The sequence below is a fragment of the Stegostoma tigrinum genome, chromosome 5, assembly GCF_030684315.1.
Source record: "Stegostoma tigrinum isolate sSteTig4 chromosome 5, sSteTig4.hap1, whole genome shotgun sequence".
NCBI classification, from domain to species: Eukaryota; Metazoa; Chordata; class Chondrichthyes; order Orectolobiformes; family Stegostomatidae; genus Stegostoma; species Stegostoma tigrinum.
The window spans coordinates 123,215,593-123,240,123 of record NC_081358.1 but is presented as its reverse complement, the minus strand read 5'-3'; the positions used below and the strand labels follow the sequence as shown (position 1 = coordinate 123,240,123).

Below are 24,531 nucleotides of genomic sequence, written 5' to 3'. Positions count from 1 at the left end.
ATTCACAATATTGTAAACTTCTATCATGTTGCTCCTCAACCTCCTGCGTTCCAGTGAAAACAAACCCAGTCTATCCAACCTTTCTTCATAAAGAAAAGCCCCCATACCAGGCAACATCCTGGTAAACCTTTTCTGTACCCTCTCCAAAACATCCACATCCTTCTGGTAATGTGGTGGCCAGAACTGTACATAATATTCCAAGTGAGGCCCAACTAAAGTCCTGTAAAGCTGCAGCAAAACTTGTCTATCCTTACACTTAATGCCCCTTCCAATGAAGGCAAACATGCCATAGGCTTTTTTTACTACCTTATCTGCCTGCTCTGCCACCTTCAGTGATCTGTGGACCTGCATACCCAGATCCCTCTGCATATCAATACTCTCAAGGGTCCTGTATTCACTGCATTCTTTCCACCTGTACTTAACCTTCCAAAATCCATCATCTCACATTCGTCTAGATTAAACTCCATCTGCCATTTTTCTGTCCAGGCCTCCAACTGATCTATATCCTGCTGTATCCTCTCACCATCCGCAACTCCACCAATCTTTGTGATGTCCACAGACTTACTAATTAAACCAGCTGTGTTTTCCTCTAAATCATTCATGTAGATGATGAGCAGTAGAAGGCCCAGCACTGATCCCTGCGGATCATCGCTAGTCATAGCCCTCCATCCCAAAAAGCATCCTTCCACCGCTACCCTCTGTCTCCTCTGACTAAACCAGTTCTGTATCCATTTGGCCAGCTCACTCCTGATACAATGTGACTTCACCATTTGTACCAGCCTGACAAGGGAGACCTCGTCAAAGGCTTTACTGAAGGCCATGCAGACAACATCAACTGCTTTCCCCTCAGCAATCATCTTCACCACCTCCTCAAAAAACTCAATCAAGTCAGTGAGTCAAGTAAGTCCACTTGCTTCTCAATGCATATAGATCTTGTCCCGGTGAATCTTTTCCAATGATTTCCCTGCCACCAACGTGAGACTTACAGGCCTGTAAGCTCCAGGTTTATCCCTGCTACCTTTCTTAAACAATGGGACAACATTGGCTGTTCTCCAGTCCTCTGGTACCTCACCTGTGGCCAAAGATACAAAGATGTTTGTCAATGCTCCAGTATTGAGAGCCTGAAACATTGACTTACCAGCTCCTCAGATTGTGCCAGACTTGCTGTGCTTTTCCAGCCTCACGCCTATAGGGTCCAGCAATTTATCCTCTTGCCTACCTCAATATTCTGGGTCAGATCCCATTAGGGCCCAGGGACTTATCTACTTTAATACTTTTTAAGATGTATAACACCTCCTCCCTTTTGATAGCAATTTGCCTGAGAAACTCAACACTCTCTTCCCTGAAATCATCCCCCACCAATTCCTTCTCTTTGGTGAATACCAATGTTCCATTTAGGGCCTCACCTATTTCTTCTGGTTCCACACACAGGTTCCCTCCTTCGTCCTTGAGTGAGCCCACCCTTTCCCTGGCTACCTTCTAGCTTTTGATATATGTATGAAAAGCCTTGGAATTCTCCTTATTCCTGTTTGCTATTGACTTTTCATGACCCCTTTGAGCCCTTCCAATTCCTTGTTTAAGCTTTTTCCTACTTTTCTTATATATTTCAAGGACTTCATCAGTTCCCACCCTCCTAGACCTCATGTATGCTTTCTTTTTCTCTCTGACCAAGGTCATAATATTCCTAGTCATCCGCAGTTCATATAACCTGCCATACCTATCCATTCTCACAGGAATGTGCCACTCCTGAACTCTTATCAACTGCCGTTTAAAATACACCCATGTGTCCGACATGGATTTACCCTCAAACACCCATTTCCAAACAAAATTCTCCAGCTCCCATCTAATGTTGTAGTAGTTCACCTTCCCCCAGTTTAACATCTTCACCCGAGAACTGTCGTTATCCCTATCCATGAGAATCCTAAAATTCAAGACATGATGGTCAGTACTCCCAAAATGCTCCCCCATTGAAACTTCACTCACCTGACTGGGCTCATATCCCAAAGCCTTATCCAGTATAACCCCTTTCTTGGTTGGGCTGTTTACGTATTGTGTCAGGAATCCCTCCTGAATGGTCCTTACAAATTATGCCCCATGCAAGCTCCTAATACGCAGTGAGTCCCAGTCAACACAGGGAAGGTTAAAATCATCCACAACAAAACTGCTGTTTTTACATCTTTCCAAAATACGTCCACATATTCTCTCCTCTATCTCCCACTGACTGTTGAGTGGCCAGCATTGTAATTTCACCTTTCCTATTCCTGTGTTCTACCTATATTGCCTCATTGCATGAGTCCTCGGATGTACCGTCCCTCAGTACAGCTGTGGGATACTCCTTTACCAGTAACACAACTCCCCCAACCCTTTTACCTCCCTTTCTATAATAACTGAAACATCTAAATCCTGGGAAAGTCAGCTGCCAGTCCCATCCCTCTTTCAGCAAAGTCTCTGTAATCACAATAATGTCACAGTTGCAAGTGCTAACTAAAGCTTTAAGTTCACCCGCCTTGCCTACTATACATCTCGCGTTGAAACACATTTCAGATCATCTCCCGTTCTCTTCAGCTGTGTTTCCCTGCCTGTTCCTGCTCTTAGTCATGTTTGTCTTAGTTTCTAGATCTCCCTCAATTCTTGTATCTACTACCCTACCCCTCTAGTGCCCATCCCTCTGCCACACTAGATTAAACCCGCCACAACCGCTCTACCAAGTATTCCCCCAAAGGACATCAGTCCCGGTCCTGCCCAGGTATGGCATGGGTTTGAGGTTGGTTGTCACCTCAGTCGCTGTATGGTTAACTCTCAGTTAAAGTGGAAGGAACAAGTCTTGCACATGAACAGATCCACTCTCAACTAATTGCTGTCTGAGACATCTCCAGCTCTGGTTTGACCTCAACTGGAGCATACCCAAAAATATCATCGCAAGTCCTCTATCTCAACCACAATATTCCTACTTTCTTCAATACCCCTTGATGCTTTTAAAATCTAGAAATGCATCAATCTCTTTCTCAAATCTATTCAGTGACTTGACCCTCATGGCTTTCAGTGGTAGAGAATTCCACAGGTTCACTCCTCTTTGAGTGAAGAAATTTTCTTCATCTCAGTACTAAATGGCTTAGCCAGTATACTGAGACGGTGACCTTCCAGCTGGGGTAACATCATCTCTGTCTCTAATCTGTCCAACTGTCAGGGCTTTATATGTTTCACTGGGATCCCTTTTTATTATTCTAAACTCCACCAAATACAAGCCCAGTCAAGCTGATCTCTCCGCAAACTACAAAGTTGCAACCCCAGGATTCAGTCTGGTGAACATTCACTACACTCGCTCCACGGCAAGTATAAAAAGTAAAAGAACTGCGGATGCTGTAGATCAGGAACAAAAACAAAGTTGCTGGAAAAGCTCAGCAGGTCTGGCCGCATCTGTGGAAGAGAAAACAGAATTAATGTTTCGGGTCCAGTGATCCTTCCGCAGAACTTTGAGAATCTTTTGAATTTTTGCTGACTCAATCTAACCTATGTCCATCTACAAAAGACCACAGAAATAGGAGTGGGCTATCTGGCCCATCAAGTCTGCTCTGCCTTTCAATAGACAATAGACAATAGGTGCTGGAGTAGGCCATTCAGCCCTTCAAGCCAGCACCACCATTCATTATGATCATGACTGATCTTCCACAATCAGTATCCTATATCAATAGCCTTATCCCCATAACCCTTGATTCCACTATCTTTAGAGCTCTATCCAACTCTTTCTTGAAAGTATCCAGGGAGTTGGCCTCCACTGCCTTCTGGGGCAGTGCATTCCATATGTCCCCCCCTCTCTGGCTGAAGAAGTTTCCCTCAACTCTGTTCTAAATGGCCTACCCCTTATTTTTAAACTGTGTCCTCTGGTTCTGGACTCACCCATCAGCGGAAACATGCTTCCTGCCTCCACAGTGTCTAATCCCTTAATAATCTTATACGTCTCAATCAGATCCCCTCTCATCCTTCTAAACTCAAGTATACAAGCCCAGTCGCTCCAATCTTTCAATATATGATAGTCCCGCCATTCCGGGAATTGACCTTGTGAACCTACGCTGCACTCCCTCAATAGCAAGAATGTCCTTCCTCAAATTTGGAGACCAAAACTGCACACAATACTCCAGGTGCGGTCTCACCAGGGCCCTGTACAGCTGCAGAAGGACCTCTTTGCTCCTATACTCAATTCCTCTTGTGATGAAGGCCAGCATGCTATTAGCTTTCTTCACTGCCTGCTGTACCTGCATGTTTTCACCGAGACCATGGCTGAACTGGTAGAAAACTATTCCTTTATATTTCACTCCCTTTGAAATAAAGGCCAACTTTCCAGTTGCCTCCCTTATTACACACTGAACTTCAATGTTAGCTTTTTGTGATTCATGCACAAAATTTCACAAATCCCTCTGTGCTGCAGCTTTCTGTCCTTCACCACTTTAATATTCAGCTCCTGCATTTGTATTGCCAAAGTGCAGAACTTCACATATCTCCACATTATATTCCATCCACCTGCCTTTTGTACTCTTACATAAACTGCCTGTTTCACTTCACAGACTTATAAACTTATCCTCACTACCTGGTTTCCCATCTATTTTTTTGTCATTCACAAACTGAGCTATTCACTTTCCTTCAGAGATAATGGGAACTGCAGATGCTCCACACTTTGTTATTCACTTTCTTTATCCATTATATTGTAAATAAATGTGACTCAGCACTGATCCCTGTGGCACTCCACTAGTTAGAGATTGCCATCCTGAAGATGCACCCCTCCTTATTCCAACACTCTGGCTTACTAATAGAAGACAATCCTCTAACCATGTTAATATACTATCTCCCAATAACCATGGGCTCTGATCCTACTAAGTGGCCTAATGTGCAATGCCTTATAAAATGCCTGCTGAAAATCGAGATATATTACATCTACAGATTCCTCTTTATTTGCCAGACTAAGTAACTCCTCAAAATACTTCAGTAAATTTGTAAGGCATAATCTCCCCTTCAGGAAGCCATTCTGACTCTGTTTGTTCATATTATGTATATCTAAACGTTCTGGTAATTGCATCCTTTAGAATACACTCAAACAGTTTTCCAGTAACAGACATTAAGATAACTCACCTATAGCTAACTGTTTTTTGTCTCTATTTGTTTAAAATAAAGGTGTTACATTGGCTGTTTTTCAACCCTCTGCAACTTTTCTAGAATCCAAGGATTCATAGAGTCATTGAGATATACAGCATGGAAACAGACCCTTGGGTCCACCTCGTCCATGCCGACCAGATATCCTAAATTAATCTAGTCCCATTTGCCAGCATTTGGCCCACCGCTCTCTCAGCCCTTCCTATTCATGTACTCATCCAGATGATTTTTAAGTGTTGTAATTGTACCAGCCTCCACCACTTCCTCTGGCAGCTCATTCCATACACGTTCCACTCTCTGCGTGAAAAAGTTACCCCTCAGCTCCTTTTTAAATCTTGCCCCTCTCATCTCTAGTTTTGGACTCCCCTACCCTGGGGGAAAGGACCTTGGCTATTCACCCCACCTATTGCCCCTCACAATTTTATAAACCTGTATAAGGTCACCTCTGAGCCTCCAATGCTCCAGGGAAAATAGCCCCAGATTACTCAGCCTCTCCCTATAGCTCAAACCATCCAGCCCTAGCAACATCCTTGTAAATTCTTTGTGAACCCTTTCAAGTTTCACAAATCCTTCCTACAGCAGGGAGACCAGAATTTAATACAGTAGATTCCTGGAAGATTACTGCCGGGTGCATTTACTATGTCTAGTGATAGTTGCTGTAATTATTCCCTCTCTGCCTTTTGCCCCTTGATAATTTACTAACTGTAGAATATTATTTGTTTCTTCCATCATGAAGACTGATACAAAGCATTTATCTAACTCCTCTGCAATTTCCTGGTTCCCCACTACAATTTCCCCTGCATCATTCACTAAGGGGCCTGTGTTCACCTTGGCCATTCTATTTCCTTTCATTTACTTAAAGAAGCTCTTACTGCCCATTTTCATATTGCTTCAAAGTTTACCCTCATTGCTAATGTTTTCCCTCCATATTTTTTCTGGACTTACATGTGGGCCAAGCCAGTTAAGAATGGCAGATTTTCTTCCTTGAAGAATATGAGTGAAAGAGATTGGTTCCAACAATCAATAATGATTTTCACGGCACAGTTGCTAAGATGGGCTTTCAATTCCAGGTTTGATAATTAAATTTAAATTTAAATTGTCACTCATAAGCAAAAACAACAGTAAATGAGGCAGGGCCAAATGAGTATATACATGGAATCATCACCACCCCAAATTCCCATCTAAGGCACTCAGTATCCTGACTTGAAAATATATTGCTCCTCCTCCAGTGTCACTGGGTCAAAATCCTGAAATTCCCTGCCTCAGAATGTTATGGTCTACCAACAGCACATGGATTGCAGTGGTTCAAGAAGGTGGCTCATGAATACCTTCTCAAGGGGCAACTAAGGACAAGCAATAATTGCTGGCCTGGCCAGCGAAGTCCGCATATTATGAATGTATAAGCAGAATAATTCTCTCCTTTTGGTTTGCAATAAAACATTTCATTTACTTCCCTGAGTACTTGCTGCACCTGTGTGCTAACATTTTGTGATTGATGTAACACATACCTGGATCCTCCTGGATATACCTCCCATGAATGAAGAGAAAAATGATATCCTATGATTCCCTGAGAGGCTAAAAATCTGTCACTACCAGCTGTAGATCTACTCAACAAGCAAGCACACACAACATGTTGGAGTAGAGAATTCCAAATAATCACAAACCTTTTTTTTCCCAAATTGATTTAACGGAGGTGAGCATCGCTGGCTAGCCAGCATTTATTGCCTGTCCCTAGTTGCCTTTGAGAAAGTAGTGGTGAGCTGCCTTCTTGAACTGGTACAGTCCATATGTATATTTCTAAGTCAGGATGGTGAGTGGCTTGGAAGGGACCTTGCAGGGGATGGTGCTCCGATGTATCGCCTGCCCTTGTTTTTTTACGTGGTAGTAATCATGAGTTTGGAATGTGGTGTGAGAGAATGCCTGACAAGACTGTTATCTTACACAGGGAGAAGAACTAAGTGTGGAGCTGGATGAACACAGCAGGCCAAGCAGCATCTCAGGAGCACAAAAGCTGACGTTTCTGGCCTAGACCCTTCATCAGAGAGTCCTGTGCTCCTGAGATGCTGTTTGGCCTGCTGTGTTCATCCAGCTCCACACTTTGTTATCTCGGATTCTCCAGCATCTGCAGTTCCCATTATCACTGATACAATCTTCTCCCTGTGTCTTCAGTTCATTGAGTTCACTGTGTTATGGTGTAGCTTGCTACGGTCTGTTTTGAAGAATGTTTGAACTCCTGTCTGGGTTAAAGTCCTGTGTACCTTATCTATTGGTCATTTTAACTTAATTCCATGCTCTGTGAAAAATAAAGACAACAATTTCAAACAGGGTCATCTTAATCAGAGAACATCTCACTTACTCAATCTGTTTTTTTTTCCACTTGGTATTAAAAGCAACATAGTAACCCGCTGGAAATTCAAACCCAACAGTCAGCATCTATTAACAGGGCAAAGATAAAGATTCAAAGTCTGACAAACTTTACAAAGTTTAAGAATAAGATATAAGGATTTGTTTCAATCATACAAAATCAATAGTCCATTCAGTCCCTTAATGCCATTCAATCAGATCATAGTTGATCTGTTTGTAGCCACAATCGATATTTCCCACATATCGCTTGTTAAATTTTGACTCCAATGTTAGTCAGGATCCTGTCTACTCCTAGCTTAAAAATATTCAATGATCCTGCTCTGACCACTCTCCATGAAAGAGAGTTCCATAGACTCATGACTCTCTGAGAGGCTGGAATTCCTTCCCGATGTAAGGAACCTTTTCACTTTCCTGTATTTTTGACTGTGGACTGAAATAAGTAAAGGACCATTTCAGAACTAATTTCTGAGGAAGGGATTGCTAAATTTTCAAAACTCAACTTACTAAAATGAAAACGTTGTGAAATTGCATCAACACTTTTTTTTTAAGATCAACGGGGGTGAGCTATAGATGGGTCAGCACCAGGCTGTGTGAGAGGTTGGCTGGAAGCTGATTACTGATGGGTTTATGATGTGTTGTTCAGTTGCAGATGCCAAAGGCCATCAGTCTGACAACAACTACCTGAGTGGCTCCTAAGAAGCTGAGTGGCTCCTAAGAAGCTGAGCAGCTGGTGGGTGTGAACGATACTAGCAGAGGCCTTCAGACTGCTGCAGGGAAGATAGTATGACACTCTCTCCAGTAAGATACCTGAAGCCCAAAGAAAGAGCTTATTTTCTCCCTTCTACCTCTCAAATTTCAAATCTAATGTTGATCTTGCCTTTTTGTGCATCTTCTATGCAACCATAACTTTGTATTCCTCATTCTGTTCAATTACCCTATGATCTTGGTACGGTATGATCTGCCCATATTTCACAGGAAACAAAACTTTTCACTGTACCTAATGAGTAGGGTTATATGTTGACAGCTTGTAGCTGCACCTGCTCTAGCTCTCTTTTAATCTGTGTCTATCTGACAGGTAACTTGGGTAATTAATGTACTCTGATAACATTTCGGTGAGAACTGTGGGAGTAATGAGGCTTGATTTTTATCATATAATCCTGAGGAAACATGGAATCCCGACAGTGTGGAAGCAGGCCGTTCAGTCCATCGGATCCACACTGACTCTGATAAACATCCCACACAATTCCCGTCACCCCTGCATTTCCCATGGTTAACGCCCCTAGCCTGCACATCCCTGTACACTATGGGGCATTTTAACATGGTCAATCCACCTAATCTGCAGTGATAATGGGAACTGCAGATGCTGGAGAATCCAAGATAATAAAATGTGAGGCTGGATGAACACAGCAGGCCAAGCAGCATCTCAGGAGCACAAAAGCTGACGTGTCGGGCCTAGATCCTTCATCAGAGAGGGAGATGGGGTGAGGGAACTGGAATAAATAGGGAGAGAGGGGGAGGCTGACCAAAGATGGAGAGAGAAGAAGATAGGTGGATAGGAGAGTATAGGTGGGGAGGTAGGGAGGGGATAGGTCAGTCCAGGGAAGACGGACAGGTCAAGGAGGTGGGATGAGGTTAGTAGGTAGGTGATGGAGGAGCGGCTTGGGGTGGGAGGAAGGGATGGGTGAGAGGAAGAACAGGTTAGGGAAGCAGAGACAGGCTGGGCTGGTTTTGGGATGCAGTGGGTGGAGGGCAAGAGCTGGGCTGGGTGGACTGGTTGTGTGGTGCAGTGGGGCGAGGGGACGAACTGGGGTGGTTTTGGGATGCAGTGGGGGAAGGGTAGATTTTGAAGCTAGTGAAGTCCACATTGATGCCATTGGGCTGCAGGGTTCCCAGGCGGAATATGAGTTGCTGTTCCTGCAACCTTCGGGTGGCATCGTTGTGGCACTGCAGGAGGCCCATGATGGAAATGTCGTCTAGAGAATGGGAGGGGGAGTGGAAATGGTTTGCGACTGGGAGGTGCAGTTGCTTATTGCGAACCAAGCGGAGGTGTTCTGCAAAGCGGTTCATTCCAAGGCATTCCACTCCCACGCCTCCCAGACGTCCAAGCTCTTCAAGGACCGCAACTTTGCCCCCACAGTGGTCGAGAACGCCCTTGACCGCGTCTCCCGCATTTCTCGCAACACATCCTTCACACCCCGCCCCCGCCACAACCGCCCAAAGAGGATCCCCTTCATTCTCTCACACCACCCCACCAACCTCCGGATACAACGCATCCTCCGACACTTCCGCCATCTACAATCCGACCCCACCACCCATGACATTTTTCCATCCCCACCCCTGTCTGCTTTCCGGAGAGACCACTCTCTCCGTGACTCCCTTGTTCGCTCCACACTGCCCTCCAACACCACCACACCCGGCACCTTCCCCTGCAACCGCAGGAAATGCTACACTTGCCCCCACACCTCCTCCCTCACCCCCATCCCAGGCCCCAAGATGACATTCCATATTAAGCAGAGGTTCACCTGCACATCTGCCAATGTGGTATACTGCATCCATTGTACCCGGTGTGGCTTCCTCTACATTGGGGAAACCAAGCGGAGGCTTGAGGACCGCTTTGCAGAACACCTCCGCTCGGTTCGCAATAAGCAACTGCACCTCCCAGTCGCGAACCATTTCCACTCCCCCTCCCATTCTTTAGATGACATGCCCATCATGGGCCTCCTGCAGTGCCACAATGATGCCACCCGAAGGTTGTAGGAACAGCAACTCCTATTCCGCTTGGGAACCCTGCAGCCCAATGGCATCAATGTGGACTTCCCCAGTTTCAAAATCTACCCTTCCCCCAGAGCATCCCAAAACCAGCCCAGTTTGTCCCCTCCCCCCACTGCACCACACAACCAGCCCAGCTCTTCCCCTCCACCCACTGCATCCCAAAACCAGTCCAACCTGTCTCTGCCTCCCTAACCTGTTCTTCCTCTCACCCATCCCTTCCACCCACCCCAAGCCGCACCTCCATTTCCTACCTACCCACCTCATCCCGCCTCCTTGACCTGTCCGTCTTCCCTGGACTGACCTATCCCCTCCCTACCTCCTCACCTATACTCTCCTCTCCACCTATCTTCTTTTCTCTCCATCTTCGGTCCGCCTCCCCCTCTCTCCCTATTTATTCCAGTTCCCTCTCCCCATCCCCCTCTCTGATGAAGTGTCTAGGCCCGAAACGTCAGCTTTTGTGCTCCTGAGATGCTGCTGGGCCTGCTGTGTTCATCCAGCTTCACATTTTATCACCTAATCTACATACGTTTGGACTGTGGGAATAAACCCACGCAGACACGGGGAGAATGTGCAAACTCCACTCAGACAGTTACTCCAGGGTGGAATCGAACCCGGGTCCCTGGTGTTGTGAGGCAGCAGTGCTAACCACTGAGACACTGTGCCGCCCTCCACTGTGTCAGCCTAAACACACTATCTCAGTGATGCTCGATATCAAACCCTATCTTAAATCCCAAATTTTAAAACTGTGTCCTCTATTTCCCACAAAGGGGAACACTCTTTCAACTACCACACTGTCAATTCCCTTTGAATTCTTCACATTTCGTAAAGATCATCTCTCATTCATCTAAAACACCAGAAGTAGGGACATTTGCTGATGACTGCATCATGTTCAGCATTCACAACTGAATGATGCTGAAGCAGTCAGACTTGATGGGCCAAATGGCCTTTTCTGCACTATATGACTCTATGGTCAAATGCGACAAGATCTGTAAAAATATCCAGGCTTGCGCTAAAAAATATCAGGTAACATTCACACCATACAAATGCCATCATAAACAAGAGAGAATTAAACTACCATCCTTGATATTCAAGGGTAAAATCGTCACTGAATACCCCACAGTCAACATCTTGGGGGTAACTGTTGACCTAAAACTGAACTGGACTTGTCACATAAATACTGTGGCTACAAGACCAGGTCAGCACATCCCAAAGTGGGATTCAAGCCCAAGAACCCAGAATATTTGGGGCGGCATGGCAGCTCAGTGGTTAGCTCTGCTGCCTCACAGACCCAGGTTCCTAGGTCCAATTCCACCCTTGGGCGACTGTCTGTGTGGAGTTTGTACATTCTCCCCATGTCTGCATGGGTTTCTTCCCACAACCTAAAGATGTTCAGGTTAGGTGGATTGGCCAGGCTAAATTGCCAATGATGTGCAGGCTAGACAGATTAGCCATGGGAAGTATGGGGTTATGGGGATAATGTGCGTGTGCGTGCATGAGGAGGATGCAGGGTCTGGTCAGGATGCTCTTTGGAGTATCAGTGCTATTTCTAAGGGCTGAATGGCCTCTTTCCACACTGTAGGCAGTCTGTGTCATCCTTGCCCTTGAGGTGGTGATGAGCTCTCTTCTTGAATACTGTGGTCCACGTTTTAGACTTTCACTCTTGGAGGGGCAAGTTCCAGGGTTTAACAGATTAGAATTTACTAAGTTTCTATGACATCCTAACAGGGTAAACACACGAAGGATGCTCCCAATGACTGGGGAACCCCTAACCAGGGGTCACAGTCTAAAGATATGGGGTAGGCCATTCAGGACTGAGATGAGGAGAAATGTCTCCACTCAGAGAGTAGTAAACATATGGAATCTTCTACCACAGATTAAGGTGAAAATATGGAATGTTTTCAAGGAGTTTGTTATAGTCCTTAGGCTAAAGGGATCAAAGGAGTTGGGGAGAAATGGGAACCGGGGACTGAATTAAATGATCACACTGAATGGCAAAGCAGTGTTGATGGGGTGAATGGCCTACTCCTGCTCCTTTTTACTACATTTCTGCCGAAATTCTCATAGGCATCAACAACGACAACACGAAAATCCCAATTTTGTTGCCATCCAAGCAGCAGTCATGTCAGGTCACAATCATATCTTATGAGGTGTGCCCAGCCAACAGTTAACCATCTCAGATTGAGCTCGAGCGGAATTGCTTGCTCAGCTGTTTCAGAGAGCAGGCGATTGACAACCAATGATAGTTTCATAGTCACTGTTGCTGGAACTGGCTTTCAATTCCTGAATTCAAATGCTGCTAGCTTCAAGTTTGTCCTTCCAGATAACTAATGCAGGGACATGACCTCGACTAGCGCATCTTCTTGTAATGTACAAAGTGGACACACTTGAAGAATGATCATTACCACTCCACTACTGTTCCAACTACTTCTGTCAAAATGTATCAGAGAAGAACATGATGCCTGGGTTGGAAAAAGCATCAAGGCAGAGCCACTATTATGGCCTCAGATTCTCCTGGAGTAACTTACTGCCAATAGAGCACTTTTGAAATGTTATCACAGCTGAAACGTAGGCAAACATGGAAGGCAATCTGCACAGAACAAGGTCCAACAAACAGCAAAGAGATAAATGATTTAGATTTTTACTTAAACCCCCCAGCCCTGTGATGTTGATCGAGAGACAAATATTGGCACAGACATCAAGAAAATGCTGATGCTCATTGCAAAGTCCTACAAAGCAATCCACTCTGAAAGGCAGACTGGAGCGTGCTGCAAAGGCTGATGATTGAGACTGCATTACAGTCTAAATTGTTCGTCAAAAGGTCTTTGACAAAGCTGTATACACCTGTCAGCAAGAAATATGATTGAATATTAATGCTGTCCATGTGCACTTGAAAGACTGGATTAGAACTTCTGGCCTGCAGACTGCAATGGGGGTGGACGCTCATACCCCTGCTCTGTTGAAATGTATTAATGATCTAGGCCTGGCTGTCTACACCTTATTTCAAAGTTTTCCAACTGAGGAAAAAAAATATCAAAACTATTTAATAATGAAGTCACAAACAGCTTTGAGGAGGTCATAGACAGGTTGGTGTAAAGGGCTTCTTAGCAAATAAAAGGTAACGCAGAGTAGTACAGAGTGAACTATTTTGCTTGGAACCAGAAAAATATGAGCAATATTCCAGACTTTGAAAGTGGGTGCAGGAACAGGGACAGCTGGGCATTCACATAATGACCTAAAATAAACTTTTATAAAAGCATATGCAATCATTAGTTTCATCAAAAGGGAAGTCAAGTAAAAACCAAGGAAGTTATACAAAACCTTTATAAGTCACTGACCTGACACAAAACTCTACAAACTCTTAAAAAGTAATACTAGCTAAAGTCCTGTAATATTTGATAGGAACCTATACATAGAATCACAGAGGAGTACAGCACAGAAACAGGCCCTTCGGTCCAATTCATCCATGCCAACCAGATATTTTAAATTAATATAGTCCTATTTGCCTACTTTTGGCCCATATCTCTCTAAACTCTTCCTATTCACGTACCCATCCAGATGCTTTTTAAATTAATAAAATGTGAGGCTGGATGAACACAGCAGGCCAAGCAGCATCTCAGGAGCACAAAAGCTGACGTTTCGGGCCTAGACCCTTCTTCAGAGCTTTTTAAATGTTGTAATTGTACCAGCCTCCACTACATCATCTGGAAACTTGATCCATGCATGCACGCACCACCCTCGGTGTAAAAACTGTAGCCCCTTACGTCCCTTTTAAATCTTTCCCTCTCAGTTTAAACATATGTGCTCTAGTTTTGAACTCCCTTACTCTGGGAAAAGAACTTACATATAAAAATACAAAGACCTTAGATACAAATGGGGCAGCACAGTGACTCAGTGTTTAGCACTGCTGCCTCACAGCACCAGGGACTTGGGTTCAATTGATGGCCTCGGGTGACTGTGTGTAGTTTGCACATTTTCCCTGTATCTGTGTGGGTTTCCTCCGGGTGCTCCAGTTTCCTCCCAAAATCCAAAGATGCGCAGGGTAGGTGGATTGGCCATGCTAAATTGCTCAAAGTGTTCAGGGATGTTTAGGCTAGGTGGGTCAGATGTGGGGAAATCAGGGATATGGGAATGGGTCTGGGTGGGATGCGCTTCAAAGGGATGGTGTGGACTTGTTGAGCCAAATGGCCTGTTTCCACACTGTAGGGAATGTATGATCTATGAACAAGGAGTAGGAGTAGGAGTAGGGCATTCAACCCCTCAAAACTGATCCACCATTCACCTGAAGCATGGCTGACTTGATGGTACAACGTGCCAGATAATCTTTCACCAACAGCACCCTCACCCCCTTTCTTATCAAGAATCTATCTATCTCGGTCGTAAAAATACTCAAAGACTCTGCTTCCACTGATTTTGAGGAAGAGAGTTCCAAAGTTTCACCAACAGATGTGAGACGAAATCTCACTCACCATGTCTTAAATGAGTGATCTTTTATTTTGATAATAACCGCTAGGTCTGGAGCCTCCCACAAAAGGAAACATCCTCTCCACACCCACCCTGTCAAGACCTCTCAGGATTCTGAACTCCAGTGAATACAGGTCTAGCCTGTTCAACCTTTCCTCATAAGGCTGAAGATGACATATTGGATATACCATGCTCTATTAGGTGAATGGAAAATTCAATTACAGAAATAGCCTCCCACAGATAAAGTGAGAGAGAACACATTTTGACTTTGGTACAAAAATTGTTACTAAGCCCTCATGTCATAATGTGACTAAAGTGAAATGCTATAAATTGGGATTGGCGTAGCAAGCTACATGCTTATGCCACTGAAGTTTGCGCCAGTGTCCATAAACGTTAACATTAGAATGAAACTAAACTCAAAGCTGTAAACATTTACAGTGAGCAAATTCTGTAAAATGAAAACCTGTCAATGTATTATTTAGAGAGACAACAAGGTGTAGAGCTGGATGAGCACAGCAGGCCAAGCAGCAGAGGAGCAGGAAGGCTGCCGTTTCGGGCCTAGACCCTTCTTCTGCTCGGCCTGCTGTGTTCATCCAGCTCCACACCTCATTATCTCAGATTGTCCAGCATCTGCAGTTCCCACTATCTCTGAATGTGTTATATATAACACATTTCCAACTATTAATCCAGTGAACATTCCATGAATTGCTCGCAATGCATTTCCATCTCTCCTTAAAGAACGAGACCAAAACTGTGCATAGTACTCCCAATGTGATCTCATCAATGCACTGCGTAACCGTGAGCTAGATAATGGGATTAGAAAAGGTGCTTGCTTTTGATAGGTGCAGATACCAAAAAGAGTCTTTTTCTGCGCTGTCGATCTCCATGACTATAATTGAAACACAGCCTCCTCTAGATTTTCTAATAAATGTAAACAATGTTAATTAATCACAGTGAAAAAGCAGATGCGATGTCACTTCAATCACCACCTCAAAGTCTCATGCTCAGAGTATGCATGCTAGACCAACTATTCTGAGGAGTGACAGATGGAGTTTATTTTGGATAAATGCGAGATGTTACATTTTGTTAAAACAAAGACAAGACTTATCAGCATTGTAGAACAGAGTCCTAAGGATTCAGGTACATAATTCTTTGACGTCTGCATCACATAGACAGGGTGGTTAAGAAGGCATTTAACATGTTTCATTATTCAGATATTTGAATAGAGGAGTTGGGATATTATGTCCAGTTCCGGTCGCCCCGTTATAGGAAGTGTTATTAAGCTGAAGACGGCTCAAAAGAGATTTACTGGGATGTTGCCGGGAATGGAGGGTCTGAGTTATAAGTAGAGGCTGGATAGGCTGGGAATTTTTCCCACTGGACTGTAGGAGGTTTAGAGGTGATCTTTTAGAGGCTTATAAAATCATGAGGGGTAGAGATGGGGTAAATAGTGGGTGACTTTCCCCCCCTAGGGTGAGGGATTTCAAAACAAGGGGTCATATTTTTAAGGTGAGAGGATACAGATTTTAAAAATACAGGAGAGGCAGCTTTTTCTTCACACTGAGTGGTTTGTGTGCAGAATGAACTTTCAGAAAAAGTGTGGATGTGGGTACAGTTACAACGTTTAAAAGATATTTGGAAAAGTAGATGAATAGGAATTATTCTCATGCACAGGCATGTGGAAGTGGTTTAGTTTGGGATTATGGTCAGTCTGGACTGTTTGGACGGAAGGGGCTGTTTCCGTGTTGAATGACTCTATGACTTCATGCACTGCAGAAATTCTCCAAGGCTTTTTATACAGGACATTCTAAAACAAGGTGACTCCCATCTAGAAGGACAAGGGCAGCAGATATAGGAGAATACCATCACCTGCAAGCTCCCCAACACCCCACCAAGCAACTCACTGCCCTGACTTGGAAATAGGTCACTATTCTTTCAGTGTCATTGGGTCAAAATCCTGGAAGTCCCTCCCTAACACCTACAAACACGTGGACTGCAGCAGTTCAGGAATTGGCAGGAGGTGGTGTCCCCACGCATCTGCTGCCCTTGTTATTCGACGCAATATAGAGTTATGAATTTGGGAGGTAGCAGGCAATCTGACATTTTATAAATAAAACTTAGCTGGAGAAGCAAGTCACAAATCTGTTGGAAATGGTGTCAAAACTTTAAGCACCAATACGCTGAATAAAAGCTACAGGTTTTTGCAAGAGTCTCAGTTTCATGAATCGATGCCTTTTTAATACTCAAATTGTGTTTGGTGGAGTAAGGGGGTGGCTTTTGTTGAATATCAAATAAATTCCTTTATTCTATGAGTTACTGATTCTCCTGCTGTTTACTAAGCCAATAATCTGATTCAGTGGTTTGTAGGTCAGAGACCTGGTGACCTTCACACGGTTGATTTATAAAATATCCCCATCTTGTAAATCCTTTCAACTCCTGGCATCAGCTTAGAGAGCAGGCAACATGCGTTTCACATTGATCCTCATCGTCTGCTTGGCTGCCTTCTACAAAGGAGAAACAGTGGTAAGTGTTTATAATAGTAATCTATATTTCACAGAGTAGCACTGCACCGACTGTATAAACGCTCTTTCACCTCACTTTAGGCTGTAGGAGGCAAACAATTTTTGTACGATAGGTACAGGTTGAAATAAGCAGAAAGCAAAACTGTGCTGGCAAGGGACAGCTCCAGAAGGTAACCGCTAAATGTGGCCACTCGTTTTCCCAAGGTACTAAACAGAGCAATAAGTGCTACAGCAGCTAACACTCTTCCCCTTGAGCCATGGAATTCAAATCGAACTCCAAAGACTTGAACACTCCCACATTCAGCACAATTGAGGGAGTACTGCACTGCCAGAGGGGCTCTCTTTCAGATTAAATGTATTCCACCCCCATAAGTGGGCTTGGCATTATTTGAAGAGCAGGATTGGGACCACTATCTGGTGATTTTTGCCTTGTCGGAGCTTAGTTTGTGCAAATTGGTTGCTCCATTCCAATGGTGACCAGATCTTAAGAATCACTATGTTGGTACTTCAAAGCACTTTGTAATACCTGAAGGCCCTGAAAGATGCTACAGAATTGCAGTTGTTTCTTTGCTGCTCAGATGTGTCAGGTCATAGAGCCAGACAGCACAGAATCAGAACCTTCAGTCCAACCCAGTCTATGCCGACCAAGTTCCCCAAACTAAACTATTCCCAATTGACTGCATTTGGCTGATATCCTTCTAAACCTTTCCCATTCATGTACCAATTCAAATGTCCTTTAAATTTTCTAACTGTAACTCCCACTTCATTTGAGTCACCCACTGTGTGAAAAAGTTGTCCTTCAAGTCCCTTTTAAATCTTTTTCCTCACACCAAAAAAAATGCCACCTAGTCTTGGAAATCCCCCACCCGAGGGAAAAGACACTTGCCATTCACTTTATTTATGCCCCTCATGATTTTATAAACTTCTATAAGATCACCCCCAACTTCCTACGTTCCAATGAAATAAGCCCTAGCCTCTCCAGCCTATCCTTACAACACAAACTCTCCAGTCCCACCAACATCCTGGTAAATCTTTTCTAAACCCCCTCCGACGTAATACTATTCTTCCTATAGCAGGGTGACCAGAACTGTACACAATATTCCAAAAGTGGCCTCACCAACATCCTGAACAACCTCTACATGACATCCCAGCTCCTATGTTCGAAGGTCTGAGCAACAAAGACAAGAATTCTAAAAGTCTCCTTAACCACCCTGTCTACCTGTGACGTATTTGAGAGTATCAGAGTTGGACAATAATACCTTATACAACTTAAGGGCTTGCCTAAGCATTGTGCAATCCACGTTTGGCATGTGGTACTGTACTAATGCAAGGAATGCAGCAGTCAACTTCCAAATGGTTCACTCCCAACAAGAATGAGATCATCACTTGCTCTTTTCATAGGTGCCTCCTTGAGACACAATAGCTAAATCCCAGAAGGATACTGACTCTCTGAAAGGACAACCCTGCTTATGCCCATCTCTTGCTGTATCTTGGCAGTAGTGATAATGTCACTAGACTACTAATCGAGAGGCATGGGGATCAAATTGCTGGTGAAATTTAAATGCAATTAATAAAATCTGGAACGTGAAACCAGTCTCACTAACAGTGAGATGGTGAGCCTCTTCTGGAGTACTGTGTCCAGTTCTGGTTGCCCAGTTATAGGAAGGATATGATCAAGCTCAAGGGCATTCAGAAGAGATTTACCAGGATGTTGCCAGGTATGGCATGTTTGAGTTATAAAGAAAAGTTGAATAGGCTGGGATTTTGTTCACTGGAGTGTAGGTGGTTGAGAAGTGAGGTTTATAAGATAATGAGGGCTATAGACAGGGTTAATGGAAAGTGACTTGGCCCTAGGATGTGGGATTTCAAAATGGGGTACATGGTTTTAAGGTGTGAGGAGAAAAACGTGAGGGGCAATTTTTTTTTGTTTTTTTACACACAGCGGATGGTTCACATGTGGAATGAACTTCCTGAAGAAGCATAATTACAACATTTAAAAGACATTTGGAGAAGTATAAGTATATGAATAGGAAAGGTTTGGAGGGATACAGGCCAGGAGCTGGCAGTGGGACTAGTTTAGTTTTGGATTATGGTTGGCATGGACTGGCTATATAACTATGTCTCTATGACAAGCTTCAACTGGTTCCCTAATGCCCCTAAGGGAAGGAAACCTGCCATCCTTACCCAGCCTGGACTACATGTGACTCCCAGGTTGTGGTTAGCTCTTAACTATTCTTTGAACTGCTCTCGTGATCATCTCAGTTCAGTAAAGGCAGCTCACCATTGCCTCGCCAGACAATTATGGACAAGCACTAGCTGTTGGCCCAGCCATGATAAATCAATAAAAAGCACTACCACAAAGTCATGTAGGTAGATGGAGATAAATTACAAATGTCCATGATCTAACTGCACTATGTTGAATATGGCTGAATGCCCTCCACTCACTCTGAAAATTATTACTTTGTACAGAATTTGAATATATCTGTTAGAAAGTCAGAACTGCAAGAACAGGATATCAAACGGAACAATTTAAATTGACATTTCTTTTTTAAATTCTGGCATCTTGACCTGATGGGTATAAAATTAAGAATTTTTGAAAGTAATGTCCAATTTTCTACATTTTCTAGATTTGATTCTTAGGGCTAAAGGAATCAAAGAGTATGAGGAGAAAGTGGGAACAGGGGATTGGATTTGGTGATCAACCCTAATCATACTAAATGGCAGAACAGGCTCAAAGGGCTGAATGGCCTATTCCTGATGCTTTTTTAAAAAATGTTTTCTAAAAAATAGTAGACCTCACTGCAAAGACATTTTGAAGTAAAATATCCCCACTATCTTAATAACTCACCCAGGCAAGAGTGTTTTTGGTGACTCATTACAAATGCTGAACTGATAGCAATTGACTTGTTAAATGAAAGGTTTTGATGTTCATCCTGCCTCTTTACCTCAACCAATCTGGTTTGTTTCTGTCTCCCTCAGGGCCATGGTGGTAGCGATACCAAATGCCCCATCAACATCAAGGTGCTTAACGCGGTCAATGGAACCCCAGCAGCAAATCTTCATTTGCAAATATACCGACAAAATGCAGACCTCAGTTGGCAACAGCTCAATACCAGGTGAGTACAAGAACCAGGGTGAAGGATCTTCAAATTCCTTCACATCCAGAGGTATCCACCGAAGTGGGAGGGGAATTTCAGGATTTTATCCAGCGACTCAGATGGAAGGGTGATATATTTCCAGTAACATTTGTGCCACATAAATGCCAGGCATTAACCATCACCAATGAGATACTCTAACCACTGCCCCATGACATTCAATGGTATCCACCACTATCAATATCCTTGGGGGTGGGGGGGGGTTTAACCATTGGCCAGAAACTAAATTCGACTTACCACACAAACAGTGGCCACAAGAATAGGTCACAGGCTAGGAATGTTGCAGTGAGTAATTCACCTCCTGACTCCCCTGTGTCTATCCCACCATCTACATGGCACAAGTCAGGAGTGTGATGGAATACTCCCCACTCGCCTGGATGGGTGCAGCCCCAACAACACACAAGGAGCTTGACACCGTCCAGGACAAAGCAGCAGTTTAATTTGCACCACATCCACAAGCATCCACTCCACCCACCACCAACACTGTGTAGCAGCAGTGTGTACTATCTACAAGATGCACTGCAGAAATTCACCAAAGATCCTCAGGCAGCACCTTCCAAACACACAACCAGTTCCATCCACAAAGTCAAAGGTTAACAAATGCTTGGGAACACTATAATCTGCAAGTTCCCTTCAAGCCATTCGCCATCCTGACATAGAAATATATCATCTTTCCTTCAGTGTTAATGGATCAAAATCCTGGAATTTCCTCCCTAAGGGCATGGTGGGTCTACCTACAGCACATGGACTGCAAAGTGATTTAAGAAGGTAGCTCACCACCACCTTCTCAAGGGGCAACTAGGGAATAAATGCTGGGTCCAGCCAGTGATGCCCATATCCCATAAATGAAACAAAAAATCAAGATGGTGTGTGATCAGAATGGGAATAAGAGGTGGGGTTTCCATTCATCTGCTGCCCTTGTCCTTCTAGATGATGGAGGCTATGGGTTTAGAATTTGCAGTCCCATTCTGTGGTCTATCTTGTAGATGGTACACATTGCTGCCAAGGTGTGTCAGTGCAGGAGGAAGAGGATATTGAATACCACTGCGTGATATCAACTATGGGTGTTGCTGGAGCTGCAATCATCCAGGCTACTTCTCATCCTTTCTCAAATGGGGTATTTTTAAGCATGTCAAGTAGCAAAAGTTGGGCACCTGTGGCACTGAGGTAGTGTCCCTATCTCTGAGTCAGGCAGCTCGGTTCAAGTCTCGCCTACTCTATAGAGATGTTCTGAACCAATTGATTAGAAATTACTGAGAAGCCATAATGCTAGAGTGCTGCAAGTGTAGCACATACATTTTCAAGTCTAACAAGGCAGAAGAACTGCCTTCAGTAACAATTTGTAACCCTCACAATGAGGAGCAAGCCAGTGGACCACAGGATTCATCACAAAATAAAAGGTGTTAGCCAGGCCTTTATAAGCGGCATCTGGGCTAATCACTAGCTGAGACTACATAAGTTTGCATTGTAGGCTTAGGAGATCAGGGTTTGAGTGAAAATTTGTACTTCGGTGCTGGTTGTAGACGTTGGTATTTTTGCCGATCTGGCCAAGAAACGAGCAACTAAATGACATAACCAGATGCCCTTCATTTCAATATACACCGACGAGAAAAACCACACTTTCGAATGGGACAATACTACTATCATTGGACAAGCCAAACAGAGGACAACCAGGGAATTCTTGGAGGCTTGGCATTCATCCGTGGACTCCATCATCAAACACATTGAATTATACGCAATATACTGACCATTACAATACACAAACAGAACTGCCACGTACTGGAAGCAATAAAAGCCAGACCATATAAATTCGAACTGGCACAAGACAACAGCGCTTCACGGAGGGTCCACTGCACTGGAGATGTCACCTAGTAAGAGAACAAAACGTCTGTTATCAAGCCTCCCAGCTCGGCGAACACACCAACATCTACAGGCTTAGGGGAGGTAATGGCACAAACGTTGGAGTCCTGGCTGACACAACTGCTGACATTGGATTTAGTGTTCCCACATATCTACTGCCCTTGTCCTTCTCGGAGGAGGTAGTCATGGGTTTGGAAGATGCTTTCTAAGGATCTTTGGTGAATTTCAGCAGTGCATCTTGTAGACAGTACACACTGCTGTTACTGAGTGCTGGTGAAGAGACTGGATGCTTGTTCAAGACCCAATCTCAAACACAAAAACAAGGTTGATACTTCCCACATGGCGCTGAAACAGCATGGTGGTCCTGTTTTGTCAGTTTGCGATGTTAAACTAAAGACCCCCACCCCCACCATCTGCCCTCTTGAATGAATGTAAAACTCCGACAGACACAGTTCAGCCATACTGCTGTTGTTAATCTCCACTACCGGGAATACTGATTTCATTTCACAGACTGCATGAAAGGCACTTTCTGAACAATTAAAGAATCAGTAAGTGGATTAGAAAAAGTCAGGCCAAGTAATTTATTGAGATTCTTTTTACCAATTCACACGTTGTGTACAGCAATGTTACACAATCCTCAGATAGGACGGAACTGTACTGACATAGCAACAAAAGGCAGGCCATTCTGCTCACCCACTGTTCAACTGAATTATGCATGTTTAATCCATATCTCAACACTAACTACTGCAAAGCTAATTCAAACATCAAGGCAAACCTTTGATTTACCCTCAGCATTGAGTTGGGTTGTACTCAACACGCACTTCACTTGTTAATACAATTGCTAAATCACTGAAATTACAGTCCAATTATGTTTGTTTTGTAGAATTACAGCAATTAATGGAGAAGCTCACAATCTTACCACAGAGGCAGATTTTATTCCAGGAATGTATAAGATCCACTTCAACACTGCTGATTATTGGAGGAACTTGGGATACACCCCCTTTCATGAATGTGTCAATGTGAGTACCATTTACGTTGTTAAAATAATCAACAAAAATTATTTTGCAATGTGTTACATCTGCCTAGGAGATACACTGGAAATCAAGCTCCCCCAGCCCCTGCCCATAGTCAACTTAGAATCCCTATAGGATGGAAACAGGCTATTCAGCCCATCAGGACCACTTTGACCTTCTGAAGAACATCCCACCCAAACCACCATTCCCTAGCCTATCCCTGTAACCCTGCATTTCCCATGGCTAACCCACGTAGCTTGTGCATCCCTGAACTCTACGGGAAATTTAGCATGGCCAATCCACCTAACCCACACATCTTTGGCATGTGGGAGGAAACTGACGCACCCAGAAGAAACCCACGCAGACACAGGGAGAATGTGCAAACTCCACATAGACAGTCACCTGAGGGTGGAATTGAACCCGGATCCCTGGCGCTGAGGCAGCAGTGCTAACCACTGAGCCACCGAACCACCCCAAATAAAATGTAAATACCTGAAAAGTACTAAAAGCTCCCCAATTTACATCATTTTTGCATTCAGATTGACAGAAAACACAAATCTTTCTCACAAGAATTGCTATTCATGACAAATAAATATATTCTGCCTACAGATTATAAAAAAATGAACACTGACACATGATTGTTAAAATGAGAATTCCTTATAAACTCCCTCCTATACGCACAACATCAGATAGACCCGGACAGGAAAACAAACATGGGGAGTACAGAGAGAAGGGAGTTCAGTGGGTCCCAGCCCACAGGATCTGCCATAAAGATTCTCTAAGCTTATCAGATCATATTGCTCCTCGAGTCTCCTTCTTCAGTTCCTTTCACACATTTATAGGTGGCACAGGGTAACTGACTCATTATTTAGAAACGTGACCCAAAGACCTTTATAAATCACAGCAAGTGGAAAAGAGAAATAAATTGGCTATTCTCAGACTACAGCTACTTTTTACTGATTAGCAAACATGGCTCCTTCTCCTCCAGAGATCCAAAAGTATCTAATCTCATATGATACAGGAGCAGAAATAGGCCATTCAGCCCATCAAGTCAGCTCCACCATTCAATAATTGCTTATATGTTTCTCAACCCATTCTCCTGCCTTCTCCTTTCATCCCCTTATTAATCAACAACCTATCTATCTCTGTCTTAAGTCACGAGGGATCCACAGTGAGCTGATAAGATAATATACAAAACTGTCTTTGTCATAGGAGATAGAATAGTGGTGGAAGTGCGTT

At 43.8% G+C, this 24,531-nt stretch overlaps 1 protein-coding gene across 3 annotated transcripts in view; it reads left to right on the top strand.

Moving 5' to 3' along the window:
* The first annotated feature begins 17,135 nt into the window (after positions 1 to 17,135).
* ttr (transthyretin (prealbumin, amyloidosis type I)) overlaps positions 17,136 to 24,531 on the top strand; it is an 81,802-nt gene continuing 74,406 nt past the window's right edge. For all 3 annotated transcript variants that reach the window (XR_009445792.1, XM_048529159.1, XM_048529156.1), the window contains exons 1-3: positions 17,136 to 17,265; positions 20,244 to 20,380; positions 23,163 to 23,298. Coding sequence is in view for 2 of the 3 variants with exons in the window: in XM_048529159.1 (XP_048385116.1) it covers positions 17,206 to 17,265; positions 20,244 to 20,380; positions 23,163 to 23,298 (333 nt within the window). In the remaining variant the exon portion in view is untranslated. The remainder of the gene's footprint in view (positions 17,266 to 20,243; positions 20,381 to 23,162; positions 23,299 to 24,531) is intronic.